General features: G+C 40.8%; 2 protein-coding genes across 3 annotated transcripts in view; both read right to left on the bottom strand.

Moving 5' to 3' along the window:
- Window positions 1–6,167, bottom strand: part of LOC138027627 (adenosine receptor A3-like) — a 25,435-nt gene extending 19,268 nt beyond the window's left edge. Inside the window, exon 1 of one of the 2 annotated variants that reach the window (XM_068875191.1) lies at window positions 6,017–6,167. The gene's annotated coding sequence lies outside the window, so the exon portion shown is untranslated. The remainder of the gene's footprint in view (window positions 1–6,016) is intronic. The other variant, XM_068875184.1, reaches the window with a different exon arrangement.
- Window positions 6,168–6,486: 319 nt separating this feature from the next.
- The window catches only part of LOC138027617 (large proline-rich protein BAG6-like), a 35,861-nt gene continuing 29,847 nt past the window's right edge, over window positions 6,487–12,500 (bottom strand). The window contains exons 21-25 of the mRNA XM_068875173.1: window positions 12,106–12,336; window positions 11,296–11,484; window positions 10,080–10,187; window positions 9,184–9,286; window positions 6,487–7,477 (exon numbers count right to left, since the gene is read on the bottom strand). Coding sequence (XP_068731274.1) covers window positions 7,323–7,477; window positions 9,184–9,286; window positions 10,080–10,187; window positions 11,296–11,484; window positions 12,106–12,336 — 786 coding nt within the window. The 3' untranslated portion in view covers window positions 6,487–7,322. The remainder of the gene's footprint in view (window positions 7,478–9,183; window positions 9,287–10,079; window positions 10,188–11,295; window positions 11,485–12,105; window positions 12,337–12,500) is intronic.

The raw sequence follows: 12,500 nt of genomic DNA, 5'->3' as shown, positions 1-12,500 counted from the left end.
CTGAAGGAAGGAGCTAGCTTATCTTTGTAAGGAAAAAAAGGATTTGATTCTTCGGGTGTTCTGAGAAACTATTGTGACGTTGAAAATACCATATAATTTGTTTATACAAGACCTATTAGTTCAAGTTTGATTGGTTTACCAGATGGTCTCCGTCCTTTTTGATTGGTCAAAGTAATATGATGCCATGGCCAATAATCAATAATGCAGATAGCCTTCCTGTTCCTTAATTAATCTTAAATTCTTAAAGGTATAATGGTAATATAAATATGCTACATACAATCATGTTTTCACTTTTATCACAATTACAACTTACTTGTTATTGTATCTTTTAAGATAAAACTTGATTAAAATGAACTTGATTAAAACTTGATTAAAACTTGACTAAAATCAAGTTTTATCGGTAAAATGCAGCGTTCCATCTTACTGAATTTGAGCGAAATTTTTGGTTACGGTTTTGTTAGCTCGTGGTAGGGTTAGGGTATTTTTTGATGTTTTTTTGGACTTTTGTTTTCCTTGTGTTACGTCATCCATCAGTTTCACAGGTTTTTACACCGAGGATGAGCCGAAATGTCAACCGATTTAGTCGCGGAAAATCGAGCTGCTCCGTGTCTAAATCATCACAAAAGGCTTGGTTAGGAAGCACAGAACCGACTTTTTTCGAAAAGGAAAGAAGTTTCGTTTATAAACCCCCCCCCCCCCCCCCCCCCCCTTGTTAGTGAAATAGAGTGCGGTTCGGTTCGATTGCGAAGAAGAACAAATTATCTTGAATTTTGCGCACTATGTGTGAAAACATCGCTCTGTATGATGTCAACGGTTAAAGAAATTTTTTTCAATTTACGAAATCGTTATTATTGACGTAATGAAAATGGTGTCATCTAAATAGTGACATTTTACAAACCAAATATTGTTTCTTCTTCGCACCCTACGTGGTGAGAGATTTTTTCTTCCCGGAGATCTATTTTCATCTTACAGATTATACTTTAGGTGTATCTCCCGGCGTTTCTAAGCACTATGCGTTATCCTAGATTAATAATTTTGCCCTCTAGGATTACGGACACCAAACTCAACCCTAAGTGGCATGAAGTTGCTCGCAATTGCAAAAAGATATAGTTTTCGCAGAATGTTTGGTAGGTCTTTTGTGCAATTGATTCATTATTCATCCATGCTCAAGATAAGGGTCTCTGCTACAAACGGATAAAACGGGTCCTTAAAGAGAAAAACAGTTCAAAGAATGCATGCCGTTCGCCCCCAAATATATATAAAGCAATCAAATCTTTACAAAACAAGCTCCTGCTTACCTCGCAGTTTAACTTGTTATCTGTTTATGAAGAGCGAGTTCCAGCAGCATTAAGAATGATTTAACAAATAACCAAACTAGAAAAAACTTCTTTTGAGCAGCGAGTGCGTAGATAACAAATGTCCCGTTTATCAGGTGCGAGAAATGACGAAGGGTTAGTCTCATAACCTTTCTTATGTTTGTATTTAAAGTGTTTTCCAAGAAATGATGGTTGCCCTGACACTACGCACTTAAATATTAAACGTAACCTAATCAGCCTGTACAAGTTCTGGAAGATTTTAATTAAATGCACCACCCACGCGGGTAAAAAAAGATTCCGAACACCATGACATACTACATACATACATACATACATTTATTCCAGAAGCAAACTATATATATATATATATATATATATATATATACAATTAAAAACTAAGAAGAAAAGTACTTCTAGAAAAGGAAAATTAGAGGTCATCCCTATTTAAAGGACAAAAAAAAAAGAAAAATATCAAGATCTTTACAATTAAATATTTAAGCACAATTTGAGTTTTGATTTTAAATGCTGAAAGCTATCAGCTTTTACTATATTACCCGCTAACTCATTCCATAATTTGACAATCCTAACGAAAAAAGAATATTTGTAACAATTAAGTCTTGCTGGTTTGATATAGATTAAAACGAGCGCGCAGCGCAAGTTCGATTTGAAATCACAAGTTCAATTACCACTTTATTACATCCTTTATTACATCCATTTAAAAAATCATAATCGTTAAAATATAGGATTTTAGTCAGTGCCAATATTTTATGCAGGATAATTGTGAATTTCCTAATAAAATGCATAGCACCAGGGGTTTAGATTGCATTTTCCTCGGCTTGGTACCAGGTCATCACGGTTCAAAGATCTTTGTTATGTAAATGAAGTACAGTATCAAAAGTCCATGTTGCTTTCACAAGTTGTCTTTTTGATCGTGTAATATTTATTTACTTCAAGTGAGCGCGAAAGGTCAGTGGAAACGCCCTCCCAGGGATTTTATGGAATAAGAGAACAAGGCTAATTTGAACTGGGAAACAGGGGAACAATAACAAAGTATCTTAGCCGGAACGAGTTTTAAAATAATCTAGGTAACAAGGGAACACGGTCGAAACGTCGCGTGTTTTTATCGTTAGTTTTTACTTCAAATTGTTCTTAAAGAAACCTTTACTTGAAAATATTTCTTCAACACGCATTTGCTAACTTTATTATTGTCTTTTCTTTTCGACTAGTTGGGTGATAGTAAAACAATTGGACCCTTCGCCCTCAAGGGCCACGGGCCAACAGCCCATTCTGCCTCGCCTCGTGGGCTATTGACCGGTAGCTCGCAAGGGCTACGGGTCTAATTATTTGTATTATCACGGTTGGACTGGAACGAACATGCAATGAAGACTCATGTGGGGGAAATAGTTTGCATCTGAAGAGATTCCCCCGCATCAGCCTCTCCTTCATGCTCGTTTCCAGTGCAACCGTGAGAATATGATTATGGCAAATCCATTCATAAGAGAGTTTTTAAGAAATGACGGATACGACAACAAAACAGAATATCATTAATAGTTAAAAATACCGGTAATCGTGCTGCACTTGCGGCACGCATGTTAGCACGTATTTTTGCGGTACTCTGCATAACGACGACGTGAAATCACCACATCTGAAGTTTGTGAACCTTTCATTTTCGATTTTCACCCTGAAATTGCCCACACCGTGAATTTGGTTTTAGGATACTTCACCCACATTCTTCGATGTGAACGAGATGGAACACAATGATGGAACAAAATTAGAAAATTTATTATTCCACTCTTACGCCATTCTACCATATTTGGTCAAGAGAACGCGCAAAATATGAGGCGGTATTACACTGTAGTGTCCCGGTTTGACCGGTTTAGAACAGAGCAAATACTACGCAACTAGCAAATATCCGCGCGTATTATATGTTTACCCATCGAATAAGATGTATGTATTACATGATCAACACCCGACTCACTCGACGGTTTCTGTTGTCAATGTCTGATAGTACGGTGAAGTTAACAATAATTAATTTGCCGCAGTCGAGAATTTTCCCGTGTTTTGAATATCCGTCTGGCTTTTTTCAAAAAATCGTCAGATAGGAAAATTCACATGTAGCTGTCGATGGAGAAAGAAGACTCCATTTTGAAAATGCTAAAACGTAAACGCAGGCTTCAACAAGAGACACAGACGCACACTATAGTATGCGACACTTAAGCGCAGACGCCATGCGATTGCATCTACACATGGCGTGCATTTAATAGGCCTTTTGCAACTAACGTTCACATGGTACAAAATCCGCCATGCTGGAGGGCAAGCTCATTATTATTCCCCCACTGGGACCGTCATTAAAACAAAGAGACCTGAACCAAAAAAGCTTGACCTGCCTTCGTTTTAATGTCCCAGTGGGGGAATAATAATGAGCTTGCCCTCCAGCATGGCGGATTTTGTACCATGTGATCGTTAGTTGCAAAAGGCCTATCGTAGGGGTTTCCAAAAGACAATCGGCAACCAAGCATTTATCAGGGGTTCGCCTTTGAAAACATTTACTAGTGCTTATTTCGTCGAAATTGCACTCAAACTCACGATCATGTTGATTTCCTATACAAAAAAGCCTTCACTTACCAGGGAAATTGAATTGAAAATTTAAGGTGTAGGAATTTCAGTTTTAAGGCACGTCCTGAAGGAAACCAGCATCATGATGCTTAAGGTAGCGTGCACAGATGAAGCTGATCCGATTACAACACTTTTAAGATTAAAACTCGAGATTTGACTACTAATCTTCAGTTAGGATTGACGTTTGCCGAAAAATCCCAACAAGAATTTCAAACACACTGTGTGTTCTGTGTTAACGTAAATAAAGACGCGACGACAATAAGACAAAACCAGTATGGTTGCATTGAAGAGTTCGACTCAACGATAGCGTCTAAAAGTACTCACGAGTGACCACGAGTGACTACGGGTGACCACAAGTGACTGATGGTCACTCGTGAGTACTTTTAGACTCTACCCGACTCGACTATTAACCGGATGACATCGGCGAACCGAACTGATCTCCGAAAACCTGCTGATTGGAATCTATGCTGACTTTTGTTTCATTAACATAACGAGTTTGTTCACAAAAGGCATCATGCTATTTTCAAATTGACTTCAAACTTAATAGAACTTGTTGAAGTCTGTTAAATCCGCGTTTTTGAGCCTTCCAGCTTTGATAATGAGCCAGTTATTAGCCATCAAAATCTGATAAACTCTTGGGTGGCAAAGGCTCAAGTTATCGCATACATTCTATGTAAAATTACGGCGGAACATCTCACGACAGAGATTACCTGGTATATCGCATTCAAATGTCAGAGATAGCTGCAGGGAAGGATCCAGAATTTTTTTAGTGGGGGGGGGGGGGGGGGGGGGAAGGGGGGGGGGGGTGGATGCACCACTAAGGAATGGATTAGCTGACTGCTGACGTATTTTTTCTTCCAGAATTCCAGTTATATATACCTTTTTGCAGATACCGTACAGCGGCCATTTTGATTTCAATTGTTTCGAAAGACATTATGGGATGCTCACTCTCTCCCTACACCCTGCTCACCTTCTCCCTAGATCGGCCCTTGAGCTCATTATGCAATGCACTTTCAATATTCAGTTTTTTTTTTCTCGGCTGGCTGATTAGAAAAATGATAGCCTTAGGCTAATGATAAAGAGGCAGAAAACGTAAACAAAGATTCCGAGTCTATAGCATACTTAACAGAAACATCGGGCAGTTGAAGGTCAACCACGACGACCGCCAACTAATCTTGCACTTGTGTGGTTGGCTCCGATTCGAAGAACAATGATTCCTTCTGATGAATATTTGATTATCATTTTGCCTTCAACTTCTAGGAGTGAAATTCTAATAAACGCAATGTTCAGACGTAGGAAGTTCGAATATATTAATTTAAAAATAAGCTCGAAATAAGCTCGAAGGCGGCGGGGACAAGCTGAAACATCATCATGCATCTTCTTTGCGCAGTAACCAAAGAGGGCTCTGTATGATACTCAGCATAATTTTTCGCAATCCAGTAAATCCTTCCACCCACCCACGGCTTAAACATTAGAGATTTAGCATCGGATTTTCGTGAAACGGCAGGTTTCTGTTTGCCGAAAAAGCACAAAAGTCCTCTTGTTCTAACTTTTACCTCTGTCTTGAGAATTTGCTCGAAATCTGTAGCTAACAGGCATAGAACCAGCTTGAATGAAACACGTCACCCAGATTTCTTTGCGAACCTGACGTTAGCCGTTTGCTATAAACGCGATTCTACATCTCTCTATTATAAACGTCTTGCTACTCAAGCAAAACGAATAGACCTAATCGGCTAACTCACTGTTGTACCCAATTCAGATCTCCCAGGATTGAGAATCTTTGTGTGTTGTATTTGCATAATAATGAAGCATTCATATTTAAATGATATCATATGGAAATACCTGAAGCAAAACGTTTCATTCTCAAAGGGTTTGAATTGGGTACAACATTGAGTTAGCCGATGTGGTCTATTCCCTTTTGTTAGAGTAACATTCACAAGTTTTACCGTTCAAATTTATACCATAATGATTTTCCGATAGTGTGCACCGGAATGGCGAGGGTCATTGAAAGTGGAGTGTAAACAATCGAGCGTGCATAAAAGTTGGGGCAAATTATTTTGGTACATTTAAGGATAAACGCTTACCAATAATTTTAACCTCCAATAGACCCTATGCGACGACCTGTTCTGTCCATTCTGTTGCCCTGACATAGATCATGGAGTGTAAACCAGTTGACGTAATCCCCTGTCTTCTCTTTTATTTAAAACACATGCGAGCATAAGTAGACTGAAGTGTGTCCAATATTTGAAGACGACAATCTATTTGACAATTGCCACGTGATCAAGAGTCGGAAAACAAAGCACGACTGCAGATAAAATCTAGTTTGTTAATTTCGGGATGGCAACAGGTTTCGTGAATAACAGGACTGGTAACAAATAAAATTCAAAACATACAATTGACAAGTAGACAATTATCCTTTTGCGACATGTTAGTTGCGGCGGACACGGTGGAAGCTGGCTCACGTGAGAGACATCTACTCGCAGTTACGCTGGCAACAAAACTACAACTTGCACGAACACTCTCACGCAATATTAAGGTTGAATCATAATTATCATTCTTTTTCGACATATCCTTTATTCTTTTAACATAGATCTATGACAAAAAATTTAATGACTTAGTGTTTGAGCTGAGGAAAATAAAAATTCGTTGAAATTTTAACCGCAATACAAACCAAGAATCCGTGATTTCATTCGTGCAAAATTCCCAAAGAAAATTCTAATTATTTCGATGCCCTCAGCTCACCCCTCTTCCCTTAATTGCTTGAAGATAACTAATACAGTAATTGGCCGTTTTTATACTAGAGACGCATAATCCGTCCAGAAGAATTATGCGTCTCTCGTGTTATCCGTCTAGTGTAAAGACGGGACGAACTATACGAGACGCATAATTCTTCTAGGACGAACTTGGGAAAATATTTTTTCTACATCTGTTAAATTCCTCTAGTATAAAGACTGGCACAAGACGCATTGTGCGTCTGGACGAAGTGTCTACTTTACTGCGTCTTCGAAGACGCACTAAACTGGATAGTTCGTCCAGATGCATTATAGAAGAGAAGCATTCGCAGTTTCGTAACGATAGTCGCTTGATGCAATAACAATGAATTAAAGAGCCCACTCTAACAAAACTTCAAAGTCGAGTCAAAACTACCGACTTGTACTCGGCACATGGCCATACACGAAACACTGTCCAAGTGCTCGAAGGAATTATAGTCCATCCGGTTTCTTTTAATAGGAACCGTCATAAAATCTTGACTTCAGTTCAAAAAGAGGTGCGACGTTATGGACCCCTTCCACGCAATACGCATTCACTGTGTGGGTTCGCTACTCGTGCCTGTGCTTTCTATGTACAGTGGGCCTAACGATTCGTCCGACTGTACGTCATGATTTTGTTTCATGGAGTGTCCTTGTCAAAATAGTCCCTTGTATTGGGGAATCTGTCAGGCCGGTAGTCTGTATCTTTTTCTAGCCTTGACTTTACTTCCTTTTTGACTTCTTTACGGAACGAGTCGTGTAAAACTCTATTTTCCTTTGCGGCTTTGGACAGAGCTGAAGAAGAGAGAGATAACACAGAGTAATGAATCAGGGGCTAGCTGCTCGAAGCCTGGTTAGCGCTAACCTATGGTTAAGAGGTATCATAACCTATACGTTTCCATGGTATTTAACGCTGGTTAGCGCTAACCCGAGCAACCCGGGCCAGATTGTTAAATCCAGATGTCTCTTTTTCAGACTTACGACACTTTAGGACCCGTAGAAACTCTTACAGGCGCATCCCAAGTTCATAGTTTAACCCTCTCCGTCTCCGTAAAGAATTGTGTTACACGACCAATATTTTCTTGCCTTATTCAGCTTCAAACAGGCCGCGATTCTTTTCTTCAAAACCAAGCATAACGACCTCCGGCTGATTTGGATCTTTCCATTTGACCAAATATTAAAAAAAAAACGGGCCAGGAATCGAATGGAAGGGGATACAATACAACACAATACATGATTAATTGACCACTCTTCATAGGGGTTTTTCAGGAACAATGAAACACAATGAACGAAACGACAGAAAAGAACAAGAACAACAACAACAACTGTTAAGAATCCCAACTGGCCGGAGGCAAACCAGTTGGCTATTTACAAGTGCAGCTGGGAAGTTGAACCAGGGACTACCAGGATCAAATTCAACTAGTGGTCAAAACGGGTCTTGATCAAGGCAAGCGTCCTAACCCCTGGGCCGCACTTGCGGACTTAGTATAACTCCCGCAGCGATCCTCAGGTTTCAGAATTCTGGACCAACCGCCTGGAAAATTGCGTCCCGTTGGTTCATTCGTCATCGGGCGAAATTGCATTTTACATTTCGGGGCAAAACTCCAGTCAGGACGCAGCTCTTTACAACCTCTAATTTCGTTGGATCCCTTCAAGACGCAGCTCTATCGTTTTACGTCATGGTCCATCGTTTCTTTTACATCGTTCTTTGTGTCCGTTGTGTTCTGTAGCAATCCCGTGAGTCGTTCTGAGAGCTGCGTGGCAGCCCCAAAATTCATTGATGTGATTGGCATTTTCGAACGGCCAACCGGAAAAAAGCTCTAGCATTCGCCACGTGATATCAAATTTAACTGAAACTTCTAGTCGAATGGAAAGCGCCCATGGACTTCTAACTCTTCTGCGCAGCCTCATTAAATAACAACAATAACGGTTGCAACTAGTAAAAAAATGAGTCTTCACTACGGCTGCGCATAATTCAGGATAGGGTAGAGGTCCTCACCTCGGTGCTGGCCGAAAGAATCGCCACCGCAGGGGACAAAAATATCTTCTTTTGTTGCGTCCACTGTTTTTTTTTATACTTTTAACGTAGGTAAGTTAAGTCTGCTAGTCGACATCAAGTCGACAGACAGACTTCAAGTCTCCTAGTCGACATCAAACTATTGTAGATCCCAGGAACACGACTGCATCAAACTGGCTTTCACATTCCCCCGACTACAGGCTCGAAAGGGTTGAATCAAAACGGGTGACCGGATGAAAAATACCTGCCAAATTTTTTCTCATACTAGAGAATTTAATGCGGAGATAGAATTTCACAATTTGAAACAAACACTGAATTAGTTTTTTAAAGATATTTTTAAAAAACAGACGGAAACAATTTGTTGCTTGTTTATCAATTGGAAACTCGAAGTTACCTGTGGAAAACCCTTTCGAGCCTCGTTAATGCTGAATTACTGTAACTTTTCTGAGGTCACCGGTCTACATGGAATGCAGCATTGTCTTACCTTCCACGCTGGTGAGAGGCGTGGCGCCGCTGGCTGACACCGCTTGTTTGAGTGCGTCACTAATGCTGGTCTCGCTGGGTGGAACACTTTGCTGGTCTAAAATCTTAACACAGACACACACACAAAAAAAAACCATGCTAAAGACCACGGAAGAAAACTAGCTTTGCACGAGGAACCACTCCCGCAGCTGCCTCATCACTCAAAACTTTTCACCATTCTCAGTTAACAATTTACTACCGCTACAAGTTTGAAATAACTTGATCAAAACATTAAAAGAGAAATCTGGCAAAAGCCCTGTAAGGTATCTTGCACTTTTTGTTACATACAACGTACCTTTTGTGCTTAGGGTAGAGGTAAAGAGTCCCTGAAAAATTGTGACCTTCACAAATTTAATCATTCCTTGAAAAGCTTTACAATTTTGCTTAAAACACTAGCCTTTTTACGCAAAGCCCAATAAGAACTTTCCTCAGCCATCGAACTGACTGGACGAAACATGCTATGCATTTCTCTCCGCGAGGTTTTATAGGCGTGGAACAAACGAGTTCAACGCCGGCGTGCTACACCTTGGTTGTCGTCACCGGTCATTTTTTAATCAGAATAATGCTTTCGTTGGCAAGCGGACAATTCAAAAAGAGGTGGCTTGGAAGCAGGGTCTCGCTTCACAGGCCAATGATATTCGAGCAGATTTACGACCCCCATAACTCTCCTGTCACGAAAAAAGGCTGGAGAAACCTGTTCGAAGGCTAACTCCTAAACGACTGGCTTAGAAACTACAGCCCAACATTTTAGTTTATCCACAGGCAAAACCAGGGGAAACTGATGGACTTCGTGACAAACAACGTCTGCGAGTTATTAAATTTCGAGAATTTGTTTTGGCGTCTACAGAAAACACGTACCTTGCGCCTCTTGGGTGGCCGCCCGTTGATGTAAGCATCACTGAAAGGTGCCTGTGACGGCATTCTTCTCTGGCGCACAATATCGGTTGTAATTACAGGGATCCAATCCTTCACACAATAGACAATTTTAGTAATGGGTTAAGAGTTGGATAAGGATTAAGTGCCAGTTAAAATGGAAGCAATGAATGGAATTCTAGACTTTCGCGATTCACATAATCGGAAAAGCCAATATTATGTGCTAATTTGACTCACTAGCCTCGCTCTCAAGCAACATTTCTTTTGTATTTGTCCATGCAAACGAGGCAAGTGAGTCTAATTAGCACATAAACAAAAGAATTTTTTTTGGCCGCCATTGATGCATTCCGTCCATGATGGACTTATGCAACCACGTCACCTGAAATACAAAATCGCGTTGTTATCCCTGCGCAACTATTTCAACCCTTTTTATTTGACAAAAATAGTGTCCACTACAAAGGAGAGATTACAAAAAAAAAAGCCTCAGGTACTGACGTTTTCTACAAAACTTTAAATTCGACCATTTCACGTTATTAGGGAGTAGTCATTTGTATACAAAAGGGAAAGGAAAGGAACTTGATTTAAGTGCCTAGTCTTCTAGTGCAGGAGCACGAATAAGCCCTTTGCAGCTGGCGATCACATGGTACAAAAGCCGCCAAAATAGAGAGCAAATTGCGCTGCACCGGGACATCTAAAAAAACAAACTTAATCTATATTCTCTTTGTCTTAGATGTCCAAGGGCGCAATTTGCTCTCCAGAATGGCGGTTTTTGTACCATGTGATCGTCCGCTGCAAACGTCCATTGGGGACGCTGTAAACTGAAATAAACAAATTAACGCAAATCAAATCAAAGGTTGGTTTTCGAAAAGAGGAGAAAACCGGAGTACCTACAGAGTGCAGAGTAGAGAGCCAAAAAACTCAACCCACATAAGACGCCGAGTCTGGCAATCGAATCGGAGCCACATTGGTGGGAGGCGAGTGCTCTCACCAATGCGCCATCCCTGCATCCCACTGGTACATGATGGCGAAAATCTCCCTTCTCAGTCAACCATTCGCCAATGAACATTAATTTTCTCAGCTAAATAACACCAAACACTACCAGGAAAGTGTTGTCCTTTTCCACTTTGATGGTGGTGTTCATCCTTGCAGTCTTAATCTAAAATCCGTATATATCTCCTTCCCTTCGTGAGTATTTTCTTACCTCGGGCATGATTGCTTTCCACTCGTCATCACCCTCATCCTCTTCAATAGCATCCTCTCCCTGCTGTCCCTCCGGACAATCCGGTTCCAGCACATCGGATTCAGCGTCAGCTGTAATAGATCCGGGGGGAGTGGTAAACGTTTCCGAGTCATCAGATCCATGACTATCCATTTCTTCATCAACAGCCCCCTGTGGGGAATACAAGAAGTCAGGATATGTTATCCTTGAAATATAAGTAATTCTCGGTCAAGTATCATAAGACGTGATTTTGATTTGATTTTCACGCGGAAATCCTAGAGCTCACCTAATGACTCAACACCCTGCGCTTGACTTGCAAATAAACGTATGCCACAGTTTGGACATTCCTGTTTCCTGTCCAAGGAGTTTAAGGCACATGTTTTCTCACGCTTAAAGGTTTATAGGCTAGTTGCTTGGCTACGGGCAAAAATCAAAGTTTTGGGCAAGATTCGAACGTACGACCTTCGTAACTCCGGTCGGAAGTTCTTCCCATAGATCTACAAGAAAAGTCCTAGGGAGCTTGGGCGTTTATCGAGGTTCTGAATGGACAATGTGCCCCGTTCGTTTGCGTGCTTTACCATGCCACGCACCTCAAATCTTCAAATCCAACAACAGATGTTCCAAGGTGTAACAAGCCCATAGGAAAGATGATAGACAAGTTTCTTGGTTGCATCTTTTGAAGCTCAGTGTTGAAGCATGCGAACTAGTCTTCTAGAGGTCAAAACTTGCTCTCCTGTTTGAAGCATTCGAATGCGGATGCAGTTAAAATCAACAACAAAAACGATTCCTTACCGCTCCACCCTTGGGTAAGCCATCGACTGTTTCCTGAGGGGGGTGGCTTTCCTTTGACGGCGGTTGTTCTTCCCCAGGGGGTGGGGGTGAAGGAGCGCGGATCATAAAGCGCTCAAGACGTGGATAGCAGTAAGCTCTGCTGTAATACATCTGCCGAATATTTCTTAGTAGCATCTGCACAAGAATTTCGCGCGTTTCTTCATCCATGTCTTCGGTTATTCTTGCTTGAGGCTGCAAAAATAAACTTGTTAAAGCGACCCTGTCATGCACACTAGCTAGCTTTGCTCTTAGGCCTAAAAAGACGTTTTGTATCAATGGAGAACTAAAATAATGCTACGGTTCTATTACCGAGAACCGTATTAAGGCATTGAAGGTACATGTATTTGTCATTACCT

The sequence above is a fragment of the Montipora capricornis genome, chromosome 2 (genome assembly GCF_036669925.1).
Source record: "Montipora capricornis isolate CH-2021 chromosome 2, ASM3666992v2, whole genome shotgun sequence".
NCBI classification, from domain to species: Eukaryota; Metazoa; Cnidaria; class Anthozoa; order Scleractinia; family Acroporidae; genus Montipora; species Montipora capricornis.
The sequence above is the reverse complement of the archived record's forward strand: the minus strand, read 5'-3'. Positions and strand labels throughout refer to the sequence as shown.